At 44.0% G+C, this 21,462-nt stretch overlaps 1 protein-coding gene across 3 annotated transcripts in view; it reads left to right on the plus strand.

Moving 5' to 3' along the window:
• Positions 1–21,462, plus strand: part of foxp4 (forkhead box P4) — an 86,748-nt gene that overhangs the window by 47,146 nt on the left and 18,140 nt on the right. For 2 of the 3 annotated variants that reach the window (XM_085159124.1, XM_085159126.1), the window contains exons 3-6: positions 2,086–2,175; positions 12,328–12,450; positions 16,699–16,824; positions 20,318–20,456. In XM_085159124.1, coding sequence (XP_085015250.1) covers positions 2,086–2,175; positions 12,328–12,450; positions 16,699–16,824; positions 20,318–20,456 — 478 coding nt within the window. The remainder of the gene's footprint in view (positions 1–2,085; positions 2,176–12,327; positions 12,451–16,698; positions 16,825–20,317; positions 20,457–21,462) is intronic. The other variant, XM_085159125.1, reaches the window with a different exon arrangement.

A 21,462-nucleotide genomic window follows, 5' to 3' on the forward strand; every position in this document is an offset into this window, starting at 1 on the left:
TAGCTGCGAATGTTTTCCTCTTTGCTGTCCAGCAGAACTTGCACATTATTTATACGTATATAAATATCTGCATTTTTAAATTAATTCTCGTGTCTCAGACACTCACACATGCATGGATGCAGGCACACGAGAGGAGACAGGCATCACCTCTGCTTGGTTGTAGCGTTTATGAAAGCCATAAATGGCTCTTTAATATAGTGGTAATCAGGGTGGTAATTTGGGTGGAATTGTCCCTTATTGTTGCCAGACATGCCTCCCCAGCTCCTGCCAACATACAGCCATATGCACACACATACACACACACCCACACAGACAAACACACATACTCACTCCTGGGCAGACAGGGTGTTCAAGGAGTAATTCACACCACATGCCAACAAACTGGGCGGTTGTGTTTTTTTTGGTGTGTCTATGTGTGTGTATGAGTGTGTGTGTCTGTGCTGCTTAAAAGCTGAGGTCAAACCAGTAAATGGAAGGGGGGTTCCCAAGATTTTTGTCAAAGTGTTAAAATTCGTGTGTGCGTGTGTGTGTGTGTGTGTGTATACAGGCACGTCCTCAGCCGTGTCCGTGTGTGCGTTTTAATTGCGGTCTCAGCAAAAGTAGCAAGTGTGCTCGATACAGATGGTTTTCATCACTCTGACTGCACAGAGAATTTCTCTTTCTTTTCAGCCTCGGTTTAATCTCTCCTCTCTGCTTTTGTAATTAAACGTTGCCTAATGCACCCAAGCTTCTAATTCGACAATTCATTAAATAAGCACGAGTGTAAAGTAAGCGTGTGCTGCACTGTTTCACTGTACTGTGTGTTGTGAAATGATGCACTAGATTTCTTGTGCGCTGCAGTTGAGTAAGAGCTTCCAGGGTAAAGAACATCCCTCATTCTGGCCGTTAATTTGTGGCGCACGCGCGCACACACACACACACACACACACACACACACACACACACACACACACAGGCACAAACACACATAGGGACTTTCATAAATCAATATTTACTAAGGAACCTTTCCCCTTTGAGTCAGAGGAAGCAAATGTGCATCCTGCTGTCTCCCCTCTCTAACTCTCTGTCATGAGCTCTTGTGCGTGGTTGCGCGCGTGTGTGTGTGTGGGTCTGTGTGCTTACGGTAAGTGCAAGGCGGCTCTGTTTTGAGATGGGTGTTTTCTTGTTTTGTTTTCTGAGCAGTTCAAACATTCCAACAAAAATGCCTGTTTCCTCAGGGACTGATTTGTCTCAGTGATAGAGAGTTTCGCTCTTTAGCACTGCGACAAATAACACAACAAAGGAAAGAAAAACATAAAAAAAAAAAAAAACGAAACAAATATAATTAATACAGTTAAAGGCGATAAAGACATTGAGAAAAGGTGCCTTATGTTGAGAGGGCAGGAGAGATGGCTGAGGCAGATTGCAGAACTGAAAGAATGGAAACAGCTAGTGAGCAATGGTGACACTGGTTTAGATGGACAGCACTGGAGGGCAGACACGATAGAAATGGGAAGAGAAGGGAGAGTGAAGAGCAAGGTGGGGGTTAGTCACAACTTTTCATGGCATACCAAGCCAAACAGTTCCTTACATCACCCTGACACACACACACAAAACACCCACCATTCAAAAGACACACATGAAGATGTTGCTGACACACTTCTGCCTCACAGGATGTGGAAAACCCGCTCTACACTTTCCCCTGAGGAGGAGAAAGAAAGTGAACAGAGAGGGGGGGAAAAGAAAGGGCATCGGTGAAAAAAAGGGAATGGGCAGAGGAGACGGTCGGAGATTTTTTTTTTAAGTCAAGAGGACGTTTTGAATGAGTTGAGAAAGAACTCGGACACACCAACAGATATAAAAACTCAAGCAGGCTGTCAGCCAGGTGCATACCTCAGATTGAGGAAATCAGATTTGGAGAAGAGAGCAGGTACTGAAAGTGTGCACGCTCAGACGTTATGGGTGCATGGTGATATGAAACTGCACACATTGGGCTTTTTTCTTTTCTTTTTTTTTTGTAAATGTTAAGCATAACTTCGAAAGTGCGTGACTGTACGACTGTGCGTGCACGATAAACATCTGATCATCTCTAATTCTCTCTCGCAGGCCCTCCAGGCAGCCAGACAATTCCTCCTCCAGCAGGCCTCTGGACTCAACTCCCCTGGCAGCAACGAGGTCAAACAGAGCCCAGTGCAGGTCAGAGCACACACATGCACTCACACACACTAGCACACACATAGTTGCTGCTTTGTCACAATCTGCATGATATTAAGCCTCTGTCAGCTGCAGCTTTGTTTTCACCAACTGCCACGTCACCTGCAGTCAATGATATAGGTGCATACTTTTGTTTCCCTTTTTCACTCTCTATCTGTGTGTATCTCTCTCTCGATTTCAGTGAGTGTGTGTGTGTGTGTGTGTGTGCGTGATTGTTAGTGAGTGATTGAATGAGGCCTTTGTAGTGATTGGGTAGCGAGTCTGTGTTTTTTTTTTTTTCCTTTTCAGAGTTGAATTCAGCAGTAAGTGGAGAGAGCGGGGTTAGCTGGAGTGCAGGATCCCTGCTAAAAGACACTTGAGGAGGATATAGATACACACACAGAGTTACAACACATGCTTTATAGCTAGCAGTGTATGTTGATAGATATCACACAAGACATTCCTCTCGGTAATTCTTTTCGGTTATATAATATGCAGGCCGCATGCAAAAGCGTGATTTGTAGCTGTGTCGCATATCCATAAAGCGGGATCGTGGGTCTATTAGAGCAGCAAGCAGTCCGGTTATTGCACTGCTCTTCTCATTAGCATGCCACATTATAAACACACGGCCGCACCATCACAATATGGGAAACGCAGAAAAGGGGAAGAGAGAGAAAGACAGATGTGAGTCAGAAACGAGCATGAGGTAAGATTTACTGTGTGGTGTCTAAACCCGGTAAGGCACTTTTGGGGGGGGGGGGGGGGAATAGGGCTTACTGATTTATAAAGCAAGGTAATAACACTCTGCATAAAGATCTGCAATTTTCATCTATATATGCAGCAACATTCCCGTTAAAGCATTTTCATTTCAACTCCTAAATATATAGAAAATACATCTAAATGTCAAAGCTTTTCAGCAGCAGCACAGGGATGTTCGGAGCTGTGTGTTTTACTGTGAATAGCAGAATCCTCCATGGCTGATCAGAAACAGTAATAAGATCACATAAAGCATCATCAAGAGAAAGCCCAAAAGTAAAGAATTTGAACTGTCGGCCACGCGGTTTAATTGCCAAGTGACCTCTGAGAAGTGCAAAAAATGCCACTGAATTAATGACTGCTTATTACTCAAGATGTCAAAAAAAAAAAAAGAAAAAAAGAAAAAAGATTCCAAAAATGGGATTTTACAGCTTACACTTTAATCAAAACCTGAATCGCTATTTACTTTGGATAGAACCTGGCAGGTGTAGAAATGAGGTTTTATGACATAAGCAAATAAAATAAATACTGTTTTATACCATATCTGGGTTTTGAAACTCTTAGTTTCTCCTACTATTTCGACTGTTCGTTGCTCGGTCTCTGGCTTGCAGAATGACCTCTGTGGCTTTAATCCAGGCTGGCGGTCAATCCGTGTTGGGCTCAACTTTGCTTTGGCGAACAGGAGTTTACTTAAAGGATAGAAATTTAATTAAATGCTACATTACAACTCTTCACTTCCTGGCTCATCTTAAAAGAGAACTAAAAGAGATAGGAGGAGGGGGTGGGGAGGGAGTAAGAGAAAGCAAGCATGTAGGGGGAAGTGAAACTGGGAGTTAACACGCAGTGTAATTCTGATGTTAGCCATTGAAGAGTGACGAGAATGTTGACATTCATTTTCACATGAATGGGATAAAGTGCAGGTCGAACGCGCATTCACTTGACCTGCTTCAAATGCGCATCACTTATAAGAAAGAAGTGTAACCTTCCACTGCCTGCTCCTTCCTCTCTCTCTGTGCCGCCCTGCTCCTCTCCTGACTCTCTCCATCTCTGTCTTGTTTGTCTTGTTTGTTGCTGTGTGGCCTGCCTAACCTCTCTACTCTCCGGGGCATCAATGCTACATCTCTGTTGTCTGAGCTGTCAGCTCACATGGCCCCACACATCCTGCCAACACACACACAGATACACTTGGATTTACATTTGCGTGTGTTTGCTCCTGAGTCCTTCCAGACACAAACACAGCAGCACAAAGTATACGCCGGTTGTTGTTCCCGTGTGTTACTGTGTGTCGCTTCGGCACTGAAGTTGTTTACAATAAATCAGGCTGGTAAGGGTGTCAGGTAGACATCTCTTAATTACTGTAATTTCCAGCTCTATGATCGCCTTTAAATCTCGGCGACTGCGCTCGGTTTCTTTAATTGAAGCAATCATCCATTGGCCACAGAGAGGGTGACGTGAAGGGTGGCGTGAGCGAAGGTAGACATTTAATCTGGTCATTTGTAAAGGTGGCAGAAAGCGACTGTGCGGTGGCACGGTGGCTCCACATCAGGCACAAAATGGCCGTCCTCAGGTTGGCTCCTGCTGGGCTCGCTCTCACACATGCAAATGAGCCTGAGCCAATAATGAGATCTTTAGGAGCTCGATAATTAGATTTTTCCCTTCTCTCCGAGGGAGAACCGCAGAGGCAGACAGGGTGAGCGGGAAGACTTCCTTTCGTGTCTTGACTTCTCTGGAGAAGCCTCGGTCTGCGCTTGACAAGCCACCCACCCCCTCTCCCGTACCCACCCACCATATCCTATGCCCCCACGCCTTCCCCATCATATTTCTATTCTTTTCTTTATTTATAATAGAGGGGAGGATCTGAGCAGAGAGCAAAAGAAACTCTCAGATTGTATCTGCCTTTTGATTGGTTGCTCAGAGATGGTCTCTGTGTTTGGCTGGATGTGCGAGATGGTATCAGTACACTTTGTGTGTGTGTGTGTGCGTGTGTGCGCTCACACGTGTGTGTGTCACTGTCATGTCACGTTTAGGAAAAACCCGACAATAGCTCGAGTCTCGAGACAAGCAATTGAAGGAGAAATTGATTGTGTGCGACACAATTGCAGCGGCAGTGACTAAAAAGAAGAAAATATTTTAACAATTGATTATTTATTAGATAGCAGTGTATTAACAACTGGTTCAAGAAATGAACACAAGTGATACTTAATAACGATGGCTGGGAATTGTAGCTCTTTAGATTACAGTCTGACAATTGGACAAATAGATTGGGGAAGTTGTGTTTATGATCTTGCCACAAAGGCAGATGGTTCATTTCACACTTTAAATGTGTGTTTGTCGTTGGCGTTGGACATAATTGACCACAGTTACCTTAATTGGGAGCAGCAGAAGTGCTACTGAGAGAATTGGTGGGCAAAGTTGGCAGACGGTGTTGGAATTGGCGGATTACCCAGCATGATACGATGCATCCGTGACCTGCCACACCTTCTCTACAATGGACTCACTTGGCAGACACTTACACTCCAGGGTGGGCACGGGCAGAAGCATATGCACCGTTTTGGCAGACACACGCCTGGCACACTTAGCAAACTGGTACTTGGCATGCACACATACAGATTAACGCACGTGCTTGGCTGTGGCCCATACGTATGTAATTGAATAGCGCGGTGTCCCGTTTTCATGTATTATTGAGGAGCTCGTTTAATTAGGGAAAAAATGAAAAGACTCATTAGAGATATGTTAATTAGCTTGGCTCTCTGCTCTCTGGAGAGGTCTGACACCAGCGCAGTGGGATGAGGAAGAGAAGGAGCCGCACAGGAGGCACACGAGGCGAAAACTGAGTCATGCCGCTTGTCACGTCGGGATTTTTTATGAATGCAGCTACTTTTTTTTTTTTTTTTTTTTAAATCAGTTTTAAAATATTAATCTGCCGTGTTTGTCTTTGTATTGCTAAATGATTTCCTCCACTTGCCTTTTTTAAACTACCACGTATATATTGTTGAAATACTGAAAACTAAACATAAGGATTGAGGGGTGGGGGGTGTTCGAAGTCTTTTAACTAATCAACAAAAGTACTTGGAAAGATGAGTGTTTTGCCCCCTAGAGTCTGCAGAATTGAAGCAGTTCCTTCTTTCATTCTCTTTTATTTCCTTTCAAAGTGTTTTTCCCAAAGCACTTCTTTTGTCCACTCAATGAAAGTGCTTAGTTGGCAGTTTCTCTTATTTGATGTGGAGGGAATTGTGGCTGTGTGTGCACGTATTTGTGTGCAGTTTAGCGTGTGTGTGTGTGTGTTTTGGGGGGTAGTATGGGATCCTGACAGTTTGCGAAGGGTGTATGAGAGGAGGCTGAGCAGCCAGTAGATTGGGCTTGGCTCTGGTCAGAGGGGTGGACAGACAGATGAGAAGGATGGAAAGGAAAGGTTTGGGTCTGGCCACTGAAGTGTGAAACTCTTATTTTGTGATTTGAAACATGAGTGAAATCAGTAATGAAATATGGTCGATAACGGCCTCTCACACTTCCCAATGAAGGGCCTGGAGTGTGTGTGTGTGTCTGTGTGTGTGTTTCTGGAAATGTGTTGTCATTTATTATTCTGGAGCACTGGGGCGTTAGATGGAGGGAGGCAGCGGAGGAGGAGAGGAGGAGAGCTTTGTGGAGGGGCGGGGGCGGGGGGGGGGGGGGGGGGGTTATCCACTTGAACTTACTGGTCTTTCGCTGTCCTCTCTCAAGTTTTCTTTTTTTCTCTCTTTTTCATTTGTCTAGCCCCTGTCAGAGAAAGCTATGTTTTATACGCCTCCACATACAGTACATACTGTTTGTATATGAGTATAAGAGTCAAAGCGTGCATGGCCAGTGAGCACGGGACCAGCTTCAAGATCCCTTCAATTCTTCCCTTTTTGCTCTAAAAGACCCGTTCTTGATAATTATATTCACACACTTTTTGAACTAAAATATTTTATAGCATTTTACAAGTATGTAAAACACTATTTATTATTTGGTTTAATCCAGAACATTTTGTCCCCAGTTAAAGTCATTTTACTGTTTCTTAACGAGCCGCTTAAACAAATATGTTCATTGTTCATCGAGACAACGACAGAAACGTTACTCAGCAAAAAAAAAAGGTTTGAAATACGGAGCATGTCCATATCATCCCCGGCCTCACCTGGCTTCGCTCATCAGTTTCCTTCAGAATAATGTGGTCCCTAGCCCCACTGCAGATTAGCTGGAGGAGGGGTACTCACCACACACAATGGGGCCCTTTTACTTTCAGCGAAGGCCCTGGCCCCGAGTTCCAAACACCACTCTCAGCACAGTAGGCACTCCTTCTCTCTTCACTCAAATGCTTTTCTCTTCTGCTTCTCTCTTTTCCCCTCTTACCCCTGCAAATCCCCACCCACCCACTCCCCCACCAACCCCAAGCTCTCCTCTCAGTCCTTGGCATGATGAGGACAGACAGGCTGTTTACCTGGAGGGGCTGAAAGATGGAGGGAGCAATAGAGATGATAGCTGGAGAATAAACAAATCCTAAACCAGCAAGAAACGAGAGCGCTCGTCTTACACTGTTAAAACCTTTACGTGTAAGGATGCTGCACGGTGCTGAAACACACACAACCAAACGCAGTTGACCGGTGCCAAAAGAAGAAAAAAAAGACAACAATGCTTTGTCATGTGAACAAAAATATCTGAAACAAAAATAAATATCAACAGAAAAAAAACAACTGTCTAAAGGCCTATCTTTAAAGCTGGTTGGACAACAGCACGAGTATAAGAACAGAAATGGAATGCGGCCAATTACAGCTGGACGATGAGCGTTCCCTACAAATCCATTGTCAATCCTGATTACTCGCTAACTTTAGAAACATTCTGCATTCATAGAACTTTTTTAAACGTCAACTTTTAACAGTGGAAATCCTTGAACTGATGGTGGTGGGTGACACAGTTAAAAGTTCGGCCCAGACTATAGTGTCCATGAAGCCCGTCTCGCAAGGACAGCCGCCGGTCCCTGAGGTGTGCTGATGCAGACTAAGCGTCTTGGGAGATCTACACCAAAGCCGCGGGGAGAGTGACACAAGGGAGAACAACGGAGAGGAGGACCAATGGAGGGTTTTTGCAGGATCACCTGAAACTGCACGACTTTTACTTTCTCAAGAGAAACTTTCTCAACCAAAGTCACATTTTCCTTCAGCTTGGGACAAGCTAAACTATATAGAGATGTGCTTCTTTCATTTTAAAGGCGCTTAAAAGTCGCAAAGGCCGCTGACAAACTCACCAAGTTGGTAACAATGGCTGCACAGTATTGGAACCTCAAACAAAAAGTTTGGTTTCTGAAATGATTCGCTATCTTTTTTTATTTGCTTCAGTGAGTTCTATTCTCTCTCATACTCATATTTCTCATATTTCTATTTGCTATTTATGAAGTTTTGTGTGGTTGCGGTCACACAAACCAGATTCCAGAAGCTATACGCACCTGCGTCTGTGTGGGTGTGTGTGTATAAGTGTGTTTGTGTGTGTGCATGTCAGACACACACACACACACACTTTGCGGGGTGAGGTGGTAATGCTCAGTGACAAGGATAAACAGCACTGGGGTTTGCTCCCACCAACAGGCGGGGTGAAGAGGAGGAGGAGAGGAGGTCTGTGTCAGCCTCTCTCTCTTTTCCTCCTGCTCTCTCCTTGTCATTTTTTCAATTATCCTTCTCTCCTGTGTGTCCCCATAGACCCAGAGGCAGGGGCTGCATCATTTAGAGCGAGAGCCTGTTTAGATTCTGATTATAGCCTCCTTTCTTGTCGCCACTCACTGCCATCACTCGCACACTTAGATACATGTTGTGGCTTCACATATTTGAGCCAGCATGAGGTGGAGAACTGTAGAAGTACTTTTATCTCATTGTGAAGCTCCAGGAGGGGGTGTTGTGCTGAGGGCACAGTAATTCTTTTATAAATTGTCAACATGATCTTTTTGTTTCTCTGAATATAAGCAGTTGTGTCACAGCCCAGAAAGACTGCTTTTGTGTATTTTAAAGGTGATCATTCTGGTGCGTAAACATACTTTAGAAATATATATGATGGCTCAGGAGGCTGTGCATTGACCGTATTTATTGCAGTCAGCTGTCTCAGCTGGGAACGTGAAGTCTAAAGTCCAAAGTTCACTTCCAAATTAGCGGCGATGCATTCGTTTACCTAGCATTCCTCTGTGTAAACATAATAGTGAGCTGCACAGAGCCTATTCCCTCTGGCTGCACGCTGGTTTAATATCAGATCGCCATCCTTCGCATCTTCTAAAGGTTTCATCATGGAAAGCGGTGAAAGGCTTTCCTCCTTGTTAGAATGAAAAGTCATCAAGGGAGGAGAGGAGAGAGGGATGGAGCCTCATTGAAATGCAAGTTACATTCCCCTATTTCTCTCTCTTCACTCCTTTGGGACTTTATGCCTTTCTCCCCGTTCTCCTTCCCATCTTTCAGGCGCTCCCTTGCTCCCTCTCTTCCTTTGTTAATCAGTTAAACTCCCTCTTCAAACAACCCCTCTAATTACTCCTCCACTCTCTGTAAACGACAGGGCTGTCTCCTGTTTCTCTCCTCTTCGCTCGATCCCCGTCTCCCCGGGCTCCCTCTATCCATGGCAAGGGTTGACCTCTGTCAGCCGCTGGCCCTCTCGACAGCGTGCGTCTTGGTGCGTGCGTGCGTGCATGCATGTGCGTCTACTAATGACTGATTCTTACATGGAAATGATAGGAGAGACAGCTTAGATTTTTGAAATCGTGGCATTGTTCACTGTCAGACTTTTAAGTGTGTGCACGTGAGCACGTTCGTGCACACGCGTCGTCGCTGCTTGAAGCTCGAGGCCGCACTTTCCTCTTTAAGCAAACCTCCCCGGTCGTGTTCCTTCCTCACACACATCTCTCATCTCCACCCATTATAATCCACTTCTTTTTTCATTCCTCCCTATCTTCTTCCATTTCTTGCTTTTGTGGATGGTATCCTTCCTCCTCCACTTTCTCTTCTCGCCCCTCCGCTCACTTCCCCTCAGAATCACCTCTCGCCGACTAATCTGCCACGCATCTCTCTCTTTTAAATTAACATGCAACGTGAAAAAAAAAAAATGGACGACAGCGGGAAAAAAAATTAAATGCATTTAATAAATGGCTGACTTCAAATCGCCTGGCTTTTCAGACTCTCCCTATTCACAGTCCAATGAAAGGGGAGAAATCATTCACCAGGAGAGACAAAGCCGAATGAAAATATAATTCTGCATTGTGAGGCGCTTTTGTCCTGGCCCGTCAAATCGCTAATGGCGAGGCTTTTGTTTTGTGGCGGCGCTCTCAGGCTGGCGGTGTCGTATGGCGGTGGCAACGCATGCCCCATAATCACCACGCTTTGTGATATTAGATTATAGGGGCAATTAATGGCGTCAAACCTTAACTACTCAGCATTCAGCCTGCCACACACACGTTCAGCTTTAAACGCATGCACGTTCGCACACACACACACACCTTCACCCACATTCGCACACACACATACAGTACAGTATATCTGCACTTGTACACAGGAACACACATTAGGCTCTGGCGTCAGAACGTCAGCCAACACACAGAAAGGTGCTATATCTCCAGTAATTATTACGCCTGCGACTTGAAAATGTCGATGGCGGTGTGTATAAAATAGAGTGTATGAGTTGTCAGGAAGGAAGAATGGGATGCACAAGAGCAATTAATTACAGCTTTTCATTTGGCAGCTTAGAATGACAAGGCCCAGCGGCGGGGGCAAGCTGGCATAACGCCAAGCGGCACCCATCACCGCCCCCATCTTGCTCGCTGTTCCACCACCTCCCCCATCTCCTTTGCCTATTCCTTTACCAACTGCCACAACACCACCATTTTCCTTGCTCATCCCCTTCTGACTCTGTCTTTTCTTCTTCTTCTTCTCCTCCATTCCTCTCAGCTCACACAAGCACATTTATATTGCAACACAATCCTCTTCTACTTCCGTAGCCCAGATTCACCTGTGCCCTGCCCTCTTCCTACCCATCCTCCATCCTTTCATCATTGTGTGTGGTTCAAAGTGTCCTTAATTAGGTAAGCCTGGTTTCATAAAGGGATAGACAAAGTCTGGGGACACTGTTAGCACTGAGTAGAAGAAAAAGAGCAAGAGGACAGATGGCATGGAAGTGTTGTTTTTTTGTTTGTTTTTTCTTTATGGCCAATCTTGTTTACAAGGTCAAATCAGCTCTATGCTGATTTGACGCACACACATATTAGCACACAAATGCATGCACACGCATACAGTTGATCAAGAGATGGATTAATAATTTATATATCAAAAAGTGAAAATCGAGAAATGGGCAATTACTTCATTTTCCTGTGAAATAGCCATAATATGTTCTCAATACAAACTTTATTATTTATGTGGAGAGAAGGAAGAGGTTGTTATCATTCAGTCTATAACCAGACAAAAAGAGTTCTCAAACACAACCGCCACCACCCCCACCCCACACAGCCCTCTTCCCACCTCCGTAAATATCTCTTAGTTTCTCATCTATTAGCTGCACTAATTAACTGTAGTTGTTGCCACAGTGAGTAAATGCAAAATTGCTCTGTCAGCAGGATTTTGCCAGAGTGGTTTTTCAGATGTTGTGTCTGCATTTATGCATGTGCATGTTTGTCTCAGTTTCTGATTTTATGTGGCAAGTTTGTCTTCAGTTGTCATCAGATTAGTATCTGCACGTGTCCCTGTGTACAGTGCATATGCATTAAGAGCTGCTTGCACAACACCATCTACAAAAAATCACCATGCCGCTCTCCCTGTAAACCCCCCCCCCCCCCCCCCCCCACACACACACACACTTTCACTTTCTTTAGCAGCCTGCAGCGCTATCTCGTGAGATATTCATCTCATCAGATATCTACTTTGTTTTTTCCTTTCTTCTTAGCCGGGCTTGACTGTGTGGAAAAGAGAATCGCAGGCAGTCGTAATCATATGTTTATAAAACCAGATAAGATTTTATTTTTATTTTTTTATAAGCCTATTGCATATCTGTCCTTTTATCTTGGGATTTTGCCACAGAAATAGTTTTTAATAGTGGCAGCTTTGTGTAGAAACTTGTCAACAATATGTTTTGTAGCATGCCTATTTTTGTCTAATGTTGCCAGCATTTCTTAAAAGTATCTGAAAGCAAAGAACAAGAGACAAGATAACTCTCCAGCTTACTCGTCTGCACTGTCATACTGTATAACCTCCTTTCAATGGGGCATTCAGGTGCAGGCACAGTCATGCTTAAAGCTTGCTGTGCTGGCTCTGCCTTTTGACACAAAGCTTAACTTAGCTTAAGTGGCTGACTTATCCTACTTTTGCTTGACAATATCTAGGTGTGTTAATAATTTATAATGTATGTGCTCCCCTGTTCTGTCTTTAGGTCCCGGTGTCTATGGCTATGATGAGTCCACAGATGATCACTCCACAGCAGATGCAACAGATCCTGTCCCCTCCTCAGCTTCAGGCCTTGCTGCAGCAACAGCAGGCTCTCATGCTACAGCAGGTAAGACGCGGATTCTCACACACACAACACACACACACGTTATCTGGACCCAATCCCAGCCTGACATGTTCGGATGTGTCTGTTTTAGTAGCCGCTGACACACAATGGGTGCGATTGTATCTCATTCAACGCTCTGAGATCTTTGAAGATAAATACATGTCCACGTTTCCACTCATACACACATTGTCATTTCAACTGCCTCTTCTTTAGCATTGTTGTTAGGAGACAGGGCACGCTTCCGCCCGCGGGAACACACGAACACACCTATGCACGCGCACGCACGTGCTTTTTGGAATCGCCCTGTGAATCACGGTGATTAAGAAGTGTGTTGATGCCCAGCAGGTGATAGAGGAGTTGCCATGTCGACACACAAACCAATAAACACTCTTCATCTGCAACACATTTGTCAAATGCTTAGCCACACCAACCCCCATGACCTGCTACCTGCACAGGCAAACGCTCTTAAAGGCTGCAAACACGACCACTAACAGTGCGGGGACACAGAAGTAATTGCTTAGTAGGGGATATCGAGAAAACACGGCTTGGGCAAAGCCAGAGCAGACAGAAGATTTAATAAGAAGTGGTAGCTTTAGGCGTGTATAAATTGCAGCGGGAGGATCTGACAACATGTATCATAATGGAAATGTGAAATGTGGTGGCTTTCTATAAACAGACATGCAGATGGCTAAGAACCTCTTCACCAGCTCTTCTTTTCCTCTTTTCTTTTCTATAACGAGGAAAAAGAAGGCGGTGGGGTTGATAATGCACACTCACTCACAGCATCAATAATAAAACCACTGAGTTTAACATTGCTCTCCCACTTAATTAACCACAGTATGGACTACGCACTTAGTGTATATCTGCAAATCAGGCACTATTACACACACACACACACACGCACACACACGCACACACACACACACACACACACACACACACACACACACACACACACACACACACACACACACACACAGAACAGTCAACCAACATATCACTCACTGGAGCATTAAATTTCATATCCCCATGGCAATAGTACATTGTGTAAGAGTGTGTAAGTAAGTTTTACAGCCCACTGCTACACAGCAGTTGTGTGTTTGCACAGGCACTGACTTGTGAATCTTGCGTGTATGTTTATGTGTGTTTGTGTGTGTGTGTTTTAACCTTTAAGTTTCCTCCAACCTTTACTTTACTTATGCTACAGTTGTTCTGCTTTTCTTTAGTGTGTGTTCACTAAAGCCAAGGTCATGGTAATAGGCTGGAGAGGTGAGTGCCTCACTTACACATACACTTAATGTACAGAGCCACTGAATCAAATCATTAAAAAGACCTTAATTATCACTTAATTATTCCCTCAACTCACCACTCTCCAGTTAAGTGTGTGTGTGTGTGTGTGGTGTGTGTGTGTGTGTGTGTGTGTGTGTGTGTGTGTGTGTGTGTGCGTGTGTGTGTGCGTGTGTGCATGCGCTTGCATATGCATTTGTCTGTGTGATTATGAGGCGATCAGGGCTAGTGACGCGGAAAAGAGAGATTAAGTCCGCCTAAGGAGCGATAAAAGAGAAGAAAGACAGATGGAAAAGAAAAAAAGAGAGCAGCAAGAAGGAATGAGCCCCGCATTTAAAATAAATTAAGGACAAGAAGGAACATCGTGGTAGCAAGCACAGCAAATTATGCTAAAATGAAGCTACGTCTGGGATAAGATTGAAACTGGAAAATGTAAAACAGCTTTGCACAAAAGGAGCATTACATTTCATAGTGTGTGTGGTGAGGATGGGCAGTGGTGTGTAGTCTGTTCACTGTAGGGTCAGACGGATGAGAGACCGAAGCAACTGCTGTGCTGTGAAGTCATTCTCTGCTGAAAAGCCTCTTTGAACATTTGATGCACCATGAAACAAAGACAAACTGCAGACGGACACATGTACAAGCTGTTCTCAGGAGGATAACCCACACACAGACTAACAAAGACTCACACACACTGTGGCCAGTGTGAGTTTTCCTGTCAGCCTTGCTCTACTCTCAGCAAGATTATAATCTTAATGGAGCTTCCTGGGTAAATTAATGATTACAAACTCAAACAAACAGACAAGCTGTGGCCGGTCAGATCCTCTGTATGTGTATGGGGGGAGGAGGGGGGGGAGGAGGGGGGGGGGGGGGGGCTTAGTACTTTACAAAAAAGAATGAAACAAAAGAGTCGGAGTACATGGGAAGTATAGACAGTGAAACGAGTAAAAGCAAACAAATAGAAATGAAAAAGTATGAACAAAAAGCTATCAAATATTTTTTAAAGGCTTTCACAAAAAGAGGAGCTTTAAGAGGATCTGAACCTTTCCCAACAGAGGTGCGTTTGAGAACAGATCTGTCCAAAGCAGTCGGATCAGACAGCTACAAAGTGAGTGCGATGTCTGATAGTGCCAATGTGCGAACAGAGCAGGAAATAGTCCCGTGTCGTCCCTCCTGTACGCCCTGCTCAGGCAGCACCCTCACCTAAACCAAATGGAAGATTTCAAGCAAGAAGAGCACGCGATAAACAGACTATCTCCCGTTGTGTGCTGCATTTGTCCAGAGTTAATGCATAAAAACAGCTTAACTGTGTCTGAGTTCAGTTGACAGAAGGTTCAGTGGTGTGGGGGCTCCAACAAGGGGTGCTGTTCTTTGGTGCAAATGCTGAATGGAGGTTTTGCTCATGTCCCAGCAAAGTTCCATTCATCAAGCTGAAAACAGCTTGCATATGTACAAGCATGTAAACCTTTTTGTATGCCAGCAATTTAAGAAATGACCCACTTACAAAGATAATTTTAAGCTGACAGAACCTAGACTAAACAACTTTTTTTTAATAAAGCTGGCACTACAAATAAGAGTCCGAGCCCAGCCCATTTCATATTATTTTACAGAGGTTATCCCCAGTAGAGCTGATGGCATTTGGACGACTAGACAGAATAAAAAATATTAAATCTGAAGAAATTTCAGAACAAATGGGATTTCATATCAGAGAATCAAGTAGTGAGATTTGCTAGGCTCCTAGGACATGTGGGTTTTTTTTTTTTACCAATCTATTTAGCTGTCTGTGTAGAAATGGTAATGCACATTATGACTTTGAGTAACCTTGCCAGGAGGCAGCATCCTGTAGAAAAGAGAAGGGGGCAAAGAACGGAGCCTTGAGGGACTCCATAACTCAATGGGGCCGCTGAAGACATTTAAGTTAGCCAGAGTGAAAGAAAAAGCTATGTTGTAGAGGTTTGAGGCTGGTAAGCTAAAAGTCGAGCCTTTGTTTCCTACCAAAGTCTGTAAGTGATGTAAGAGGATACTGTGAGTGACTTTATCAAAGCCAGCACACTAAATCTAAAGGTATTAAAGGGGAGCAATCACTTAAATCTGCAGTATGAAGGAGACTGTTAGAAACCTCAGTAGCAATGGATGGACACATTTTAAATAACCACATGTATCCTAAGGGCCATACCTCCTATCTGCATGCAGTCTAAAAACAGGGTATGTAAGATTCGGTGACTCATAACCCTTTGCAGAACAGTGTAGGTATTCACACGAACCTAGCAGGTGTTTTATGACAGCACATCACCAAATAGACTAAGTGCTGCCTCAAAGTATATCAAAGTATATCTGCTTGTGCATTTTTTCTCTGCAGGTTTAGAACAGTCCTGTTCAGTCTTGCAGTGCTGGTGTGTGTGTGTCTTAGTGTGTAAGTAGTGTGTGCCAACCACCATTTCAGACCTTTAGATTTATTTCTGCACTGCAGTATAATGTATGTCTAGTGCATTATATTTATAATATTCAGGTGTGTTTCTGTTCCATTGCTCTTGTATCTGGTTGCACGGTCAGTCAGTCGGATCTTTTTATAACCGAACTTGAACCCTGTGAATAATCCAGCACCGGCGGTTAGCTTTGACATATACAATTACCTCGCTACACAGCTTGACACATACTAACAGCTCAGTGCAGTACTTCAGCGGGCTTTGTCGGGCCTGTGTTTGCTTGTTGCATGTGGTTTGTCAATAAACCACACACCACCACAACAATAAACTGCGGCCTTTGCTGCAATGAGAGGAATCAAAGCAACTGCATTCCTTGCGACTGCCATTCACGTTAGTGCATTTTGGCGATATTGGGTCATTTCACTGTTGGGAACCTGTAGCATTGTTGAAGCTTTTACAAAGTGTGTTGTGACCAACTTGCTTCACATTTCTCTCCCCACCCATCCACCCACCCCACCTCCCTTTCTGCGTCTGTCTCCAGTTACAGGAGTATTATAAGAAGCAGCAGGAGCAGTTACATCTCCAGCTTCTGACTCAGCAGCAGCAGCAGCAGCAGCAGCAGCAACAACAGCAGCAGCAGCAGGCCGGGAAGCAAGCAGCAAAAGAGGTGAACTTAACCAAGCGCACACTCACTCAGCTCAAGTACACTCTGAAGTACACAAGTACTCTTAAAAGCAGTAAAAGTGGGTGACATGGGAGAAAACCATAAGGGGAAGAAAAAAAGTCACATGGAGGATCTGATGTATAGACTGTAGGACACATATAGCTCTCTCCTTCCTGTTTTCTTTCACTCTCCTTTTCATCCAGTTGTCAACTTCAGGGATGCATGCACATATTTGTCTTTCTTAAGAAATAGCAAATATGGGTTTTCATTCTTTTTTCACATCCGCATGCTATGTTGAGGCAGTAAAGGAGTGCTGTGCTAAGCCAACTGCTACCCTGCCAAAGTATTCATTTGCATGCCTTCTGCTCTAAGACTGAAGGGAAATCTCTCTGTAGGAGGGGTCTGCCACACTTTAATTGTCAATTAACCCCACCAACACTAAGAGTCTGCCTTCATTTCACTCTCTTTCTCTCGCGCTCTGTCTCACACACAGAGATTTGCACAAACACACACACTGTACCGGGTTTAACCACAGCTGTGTTACAGTAGGATAACAGAGGATCAACTGGGATCACATCATGGCAAAACAAAGAGAATCGGAATCAATGAGACACGATTACTGTCATAACCTATGGGTGTGTGTGCATGCCTATTTGTATTTGACTGTACTGTATGAATGATCATTAGCCAAAAAGCTTCCAAAGATACCCAGGACAATGCAGGAGGCAGACTTAAGGAGAAGAACCCCATGAGACTTTTCTGATAAACGCATGAGGAGACACATCCTAGATTTCTCCCCCTCTCCCAGCGGGTAGACCAACCACGGTCACCAACTCGACCGTGACCAAAGCAAACCAGTTGTGGTTGAGTCGCATGTTGCGATGGTGTCTGAAACGCTTTCCCTTTCTCCCTCCGCTCTGCTGCTGTCCCAGTTTTCAGGTTTGTTGTCCTGTAACAACTAGACAAGTGCCAACACTGGTCATACAGCGACACAGACACGCAGAGAGAGAGAGGAAGACTTGATGTGTCACGGTTCAAAGCACAAACACACGCGTGCACACACACACACCTGAGGGACTATGCCTCCCTACAGGGATTCATACAACTCATGTGACTTATAGGCCACTTGCGGCAGTCTGTATTTTTCAGGTGCTACAAGGCATCATTCACAACCAAAACGCCAAGTGTTTTCCCCTCAATTGTCCTGTAAAATAAGTGCGCAGTATTGAGACAGTCACTGTTTTCCATTGTGAGTATCATATTGTTTGGAGGTTTCCAGGTAGCCGTAACAGTTCATATTTCTTCCGGACATATAAAACTAGCCAGGCTGTAGATTTGAGCCGCCTATATATAGAGAAAGGAAGCTTGAAGTGTTTGTGGACTAGTGTATTTCACTGACTTTTTGCCCTTTCCATCTCCTCTGCAATCCTCTTTTCAATTTCCTCATGGTGGAAATGATGCATTGAAAGAGTGTGTACATACGTATGTGTAAAGCTAGTGTTTTGCACCGGCTGGAGTATTTGGGGACTGGTCAGGAGTCAGCTTAATGAAGTGACTCTGACCATCACTAGACATGCGTACTTTGTGTGTGTCCATCCACAGTGCTAGTGTGCATCTACTGAATGGCCTTTTTTGTGTGTGTGTGCGTGTGTGTGCATGTCGGTGTGACTGGCAGGCTCAGACAGTGTGTGATGTGCTCATAAATCACATTGACAGCCTGTTACTGCGCTAGCTTTGGCCACTCAGCCACAGCTAATGTAAACAGAACGCAGGCGCACACACACGCACACACAATGTGTGTTTTAAAAAAAACCATAGCCATATCTCAGGAGAGAATGAGAGACAGAGGAGGGACTGGAAGAAAGAAAATGGACAGACAAGTAGAGAAGGAGGGGCAGTGGGGTCAAAAGAGAGCGAAAGAGAGGGAGGAGGCAGTTCAGTCAGGACACTCTGATCTTGATAAACCATTTATTGCAACTAATGAGAACTTGGCAATCCGCTTCAAAGAAACAGACTATGAAAGTATGGCACAGGCTTTGTCGGCACTACAACACCTCGTGTGTATGAGAAAGCTTAGTTGGTACAACAAACGAGTGCCATCTTTAACAAACTATACAATTATAATGTGAGGAAGGTGTAGCAGAAAATAAGGTGTAGGAAGCTGTGGTCACAAATACTTGAACTACTTATATTTGTGTCTGTAGTTACCAAATAAACAGACATAAACGCACACACACAAAAATCAGACACAATTAGCATCAATACGTTTCTCAGGTCTCCACTTGTTTTTTGATTGGTTACTTTTTTGTTTTTCATAGATTTATTCCCTTAGAATGCAGGACTATGTATTTACATTAATTAATTGGAATCAGTGGCGGATTTTGCTGAACATGCACACAGGGATTTGAAAGATGAAATAATTTCCCTTTCATGCTAAGTGACACATTTGAACACATGAGAACAGCAGCCATTTGTGAGATATGACACGATCTGTGTCTAAACGTCACTTACAAGTGGTGTTTGTCAAGCCGGGACTCTGATGTTCAGCACATCATATGATACAGTTTCATTGAACCGTTTCATTGAAAGATGTATTTCCTCCTTTTTTAAAATCACTGTAATCAATGTAAAGGGTAATTGTAACTACTCTCTTATGCTCCCCTGCCCACACGCACACACACATGCATATACTCCCCCATCAGACTCCACACACCACCACACTGCTTCTCCCCAGACACCAAGTCTGAAAGGAAATGACCTGTTTGCCCTTCCTGTGAGTTCTTTTCTGTTCAAAGAGGTCCAGACTGCCACTCTTTTTCACACACACTTTCACACACATACATTCTCACACAATGAGGAGTTGTATTTATTTATTTTTTCTCCACTACTTATCTGTGGGAGATAAAGTCCATCTCTCTCAGGGGTTGCAACATAGGTCTGCACCGAACTGGGAGAGGAGGAAAGGGGACATTTATCACCATAACACACACTAACATTATTGCTAAATGACATGCAGTCTCCTGCACTCTCCCCTCAAACATTTCACCCCTTCTCTACATCCTTCACAGCTTGGCATCCCTTATGGGTTACTTGCTTCATGCTTTTATTTATTCTGTGTGGTGATTTTAAATATCTTATTATCTTACCCGAATGTTGGAATAGGATATGTATACCAAATAAACTCATTTAACTACATTTTTGGCTTTTCAGCATAGTTTAAAAACTCATTTTAAGAGTGATACCTTTACAAATTTGTATTTTTTGTTGTTGTAAATTATAGTTACAAGCAGATTTTTGTCTAGTAGAGCTCACAGTACATTTACAGTATGACATTGTATAAGGCAATTTTGGCTGGCGTGACTTCTTTCCATATGGATCATAAAAAAAATGAGACAACATAAAATAAGAATGAATAAACTTCTTCACCGACTTAGTTACACTGAGCACTGAGTTTCCTAACTGCTTTACCCTCTGCCTTTTATCTTGTGGCTTACAGCAGTTAGGCAGTAAGCAGTTGGCCTTCCAGCAGCAGCTGATCCAGATGCAGCAGCTTCAGCAGCAGCACATCCTCAACCTCCAGAGACAGGGCCTGGTTCCACTGCAGCCCACCGCTGCCATGCAGACTCTGCAGCAAGGTATACGCACATGCACACACATTCATGAAAAGAACTGTAACTCTGTAGCACTCCGGTGACACAAACACATCTTAACAAGCGTGTGCACACACATTGGGCGTACACACAGGCGGGCCTGTACCCAGTGCTGCCTGTGAAGCCCGTTAAGTTAATCAGCCTATAAAAGATAAAAGGAAACGTGATTGGTGGGTTTGTGGAAAGTACTCATTTGGGTAATAGGTAAAATATGGCACTAAGCCCTCCTGCTTAGAGAAATGTGTGCTTGTGCTTGGGCGAATGTTTGCACGCATGTGTGTGTACTTGAGATTAGCCAGATACAAGAACATCATCGTTTTGCTATTGCTGTGCCCACTGGATCGTGGTTTTTTTGTGTATTCTTACGTGTAACTTCTCCCACAGTCCCTTCATTTTGTCAGCAGAGTTTTAGAATGATAAATGTTGACTGGTGACTGGCCCGCCCTGAGTATATGTGTCCTGTGTGTGTATCTGTGTCCATTTGTTTTCCATGCTCTTAGCACAGCAGCCCTCGACACACACATACACACTATCTCACTCACGGAGAATGCTTTAGAGGCTCTAAAGTGGCCGTAACATTGCTAAAGCGCTGACTGAGTTGACCAAACAGACCGATTTCCTTCCCTCTGGCTGTCTGATCCCTGATCTCTCTTTTTCTCTCATGCACAGTCACATGCAGTCTCACACGCACACACTCACATACAACAAAGAAACTGTGTTTAACTAATCAAAAGTGAAATTCAAATCAATTTAATACTGGACAAATTGCTCAAAAAGCGTGTGTATACATGTGTGCTTTATGTGCTAGAGGACAGGGTGTTTGTTTGTGTGAGGTGAGGACAAATAGATATGCCAGTTTACACAGAGTGGAAAAAGCCAATGGATACTTACTAAGTGCAAATGCAAAAGACAGGGGCTACATTTCTGTTAGAAGTGTAATTTTTCAGGCAGTTTCAAACATTTGGCTTTGGCATCTCCTTTTTTCTTTCTT

The sequence above is a fragment of the Neolamprologus multifasciatus genome, chromosome 5 (genome assembly GCF_963576455.1).
Source record: "Neolamprologus multifasciatus chromosome 5, fNeoMul1.2, whole genome shotgun sequence".
NCBI lineage: Eukaryota > Metazoa > Chordata > Actinopteri > Cichliformes > Cichlidae > Neolamprologus > Neolamprologus multifasciatus.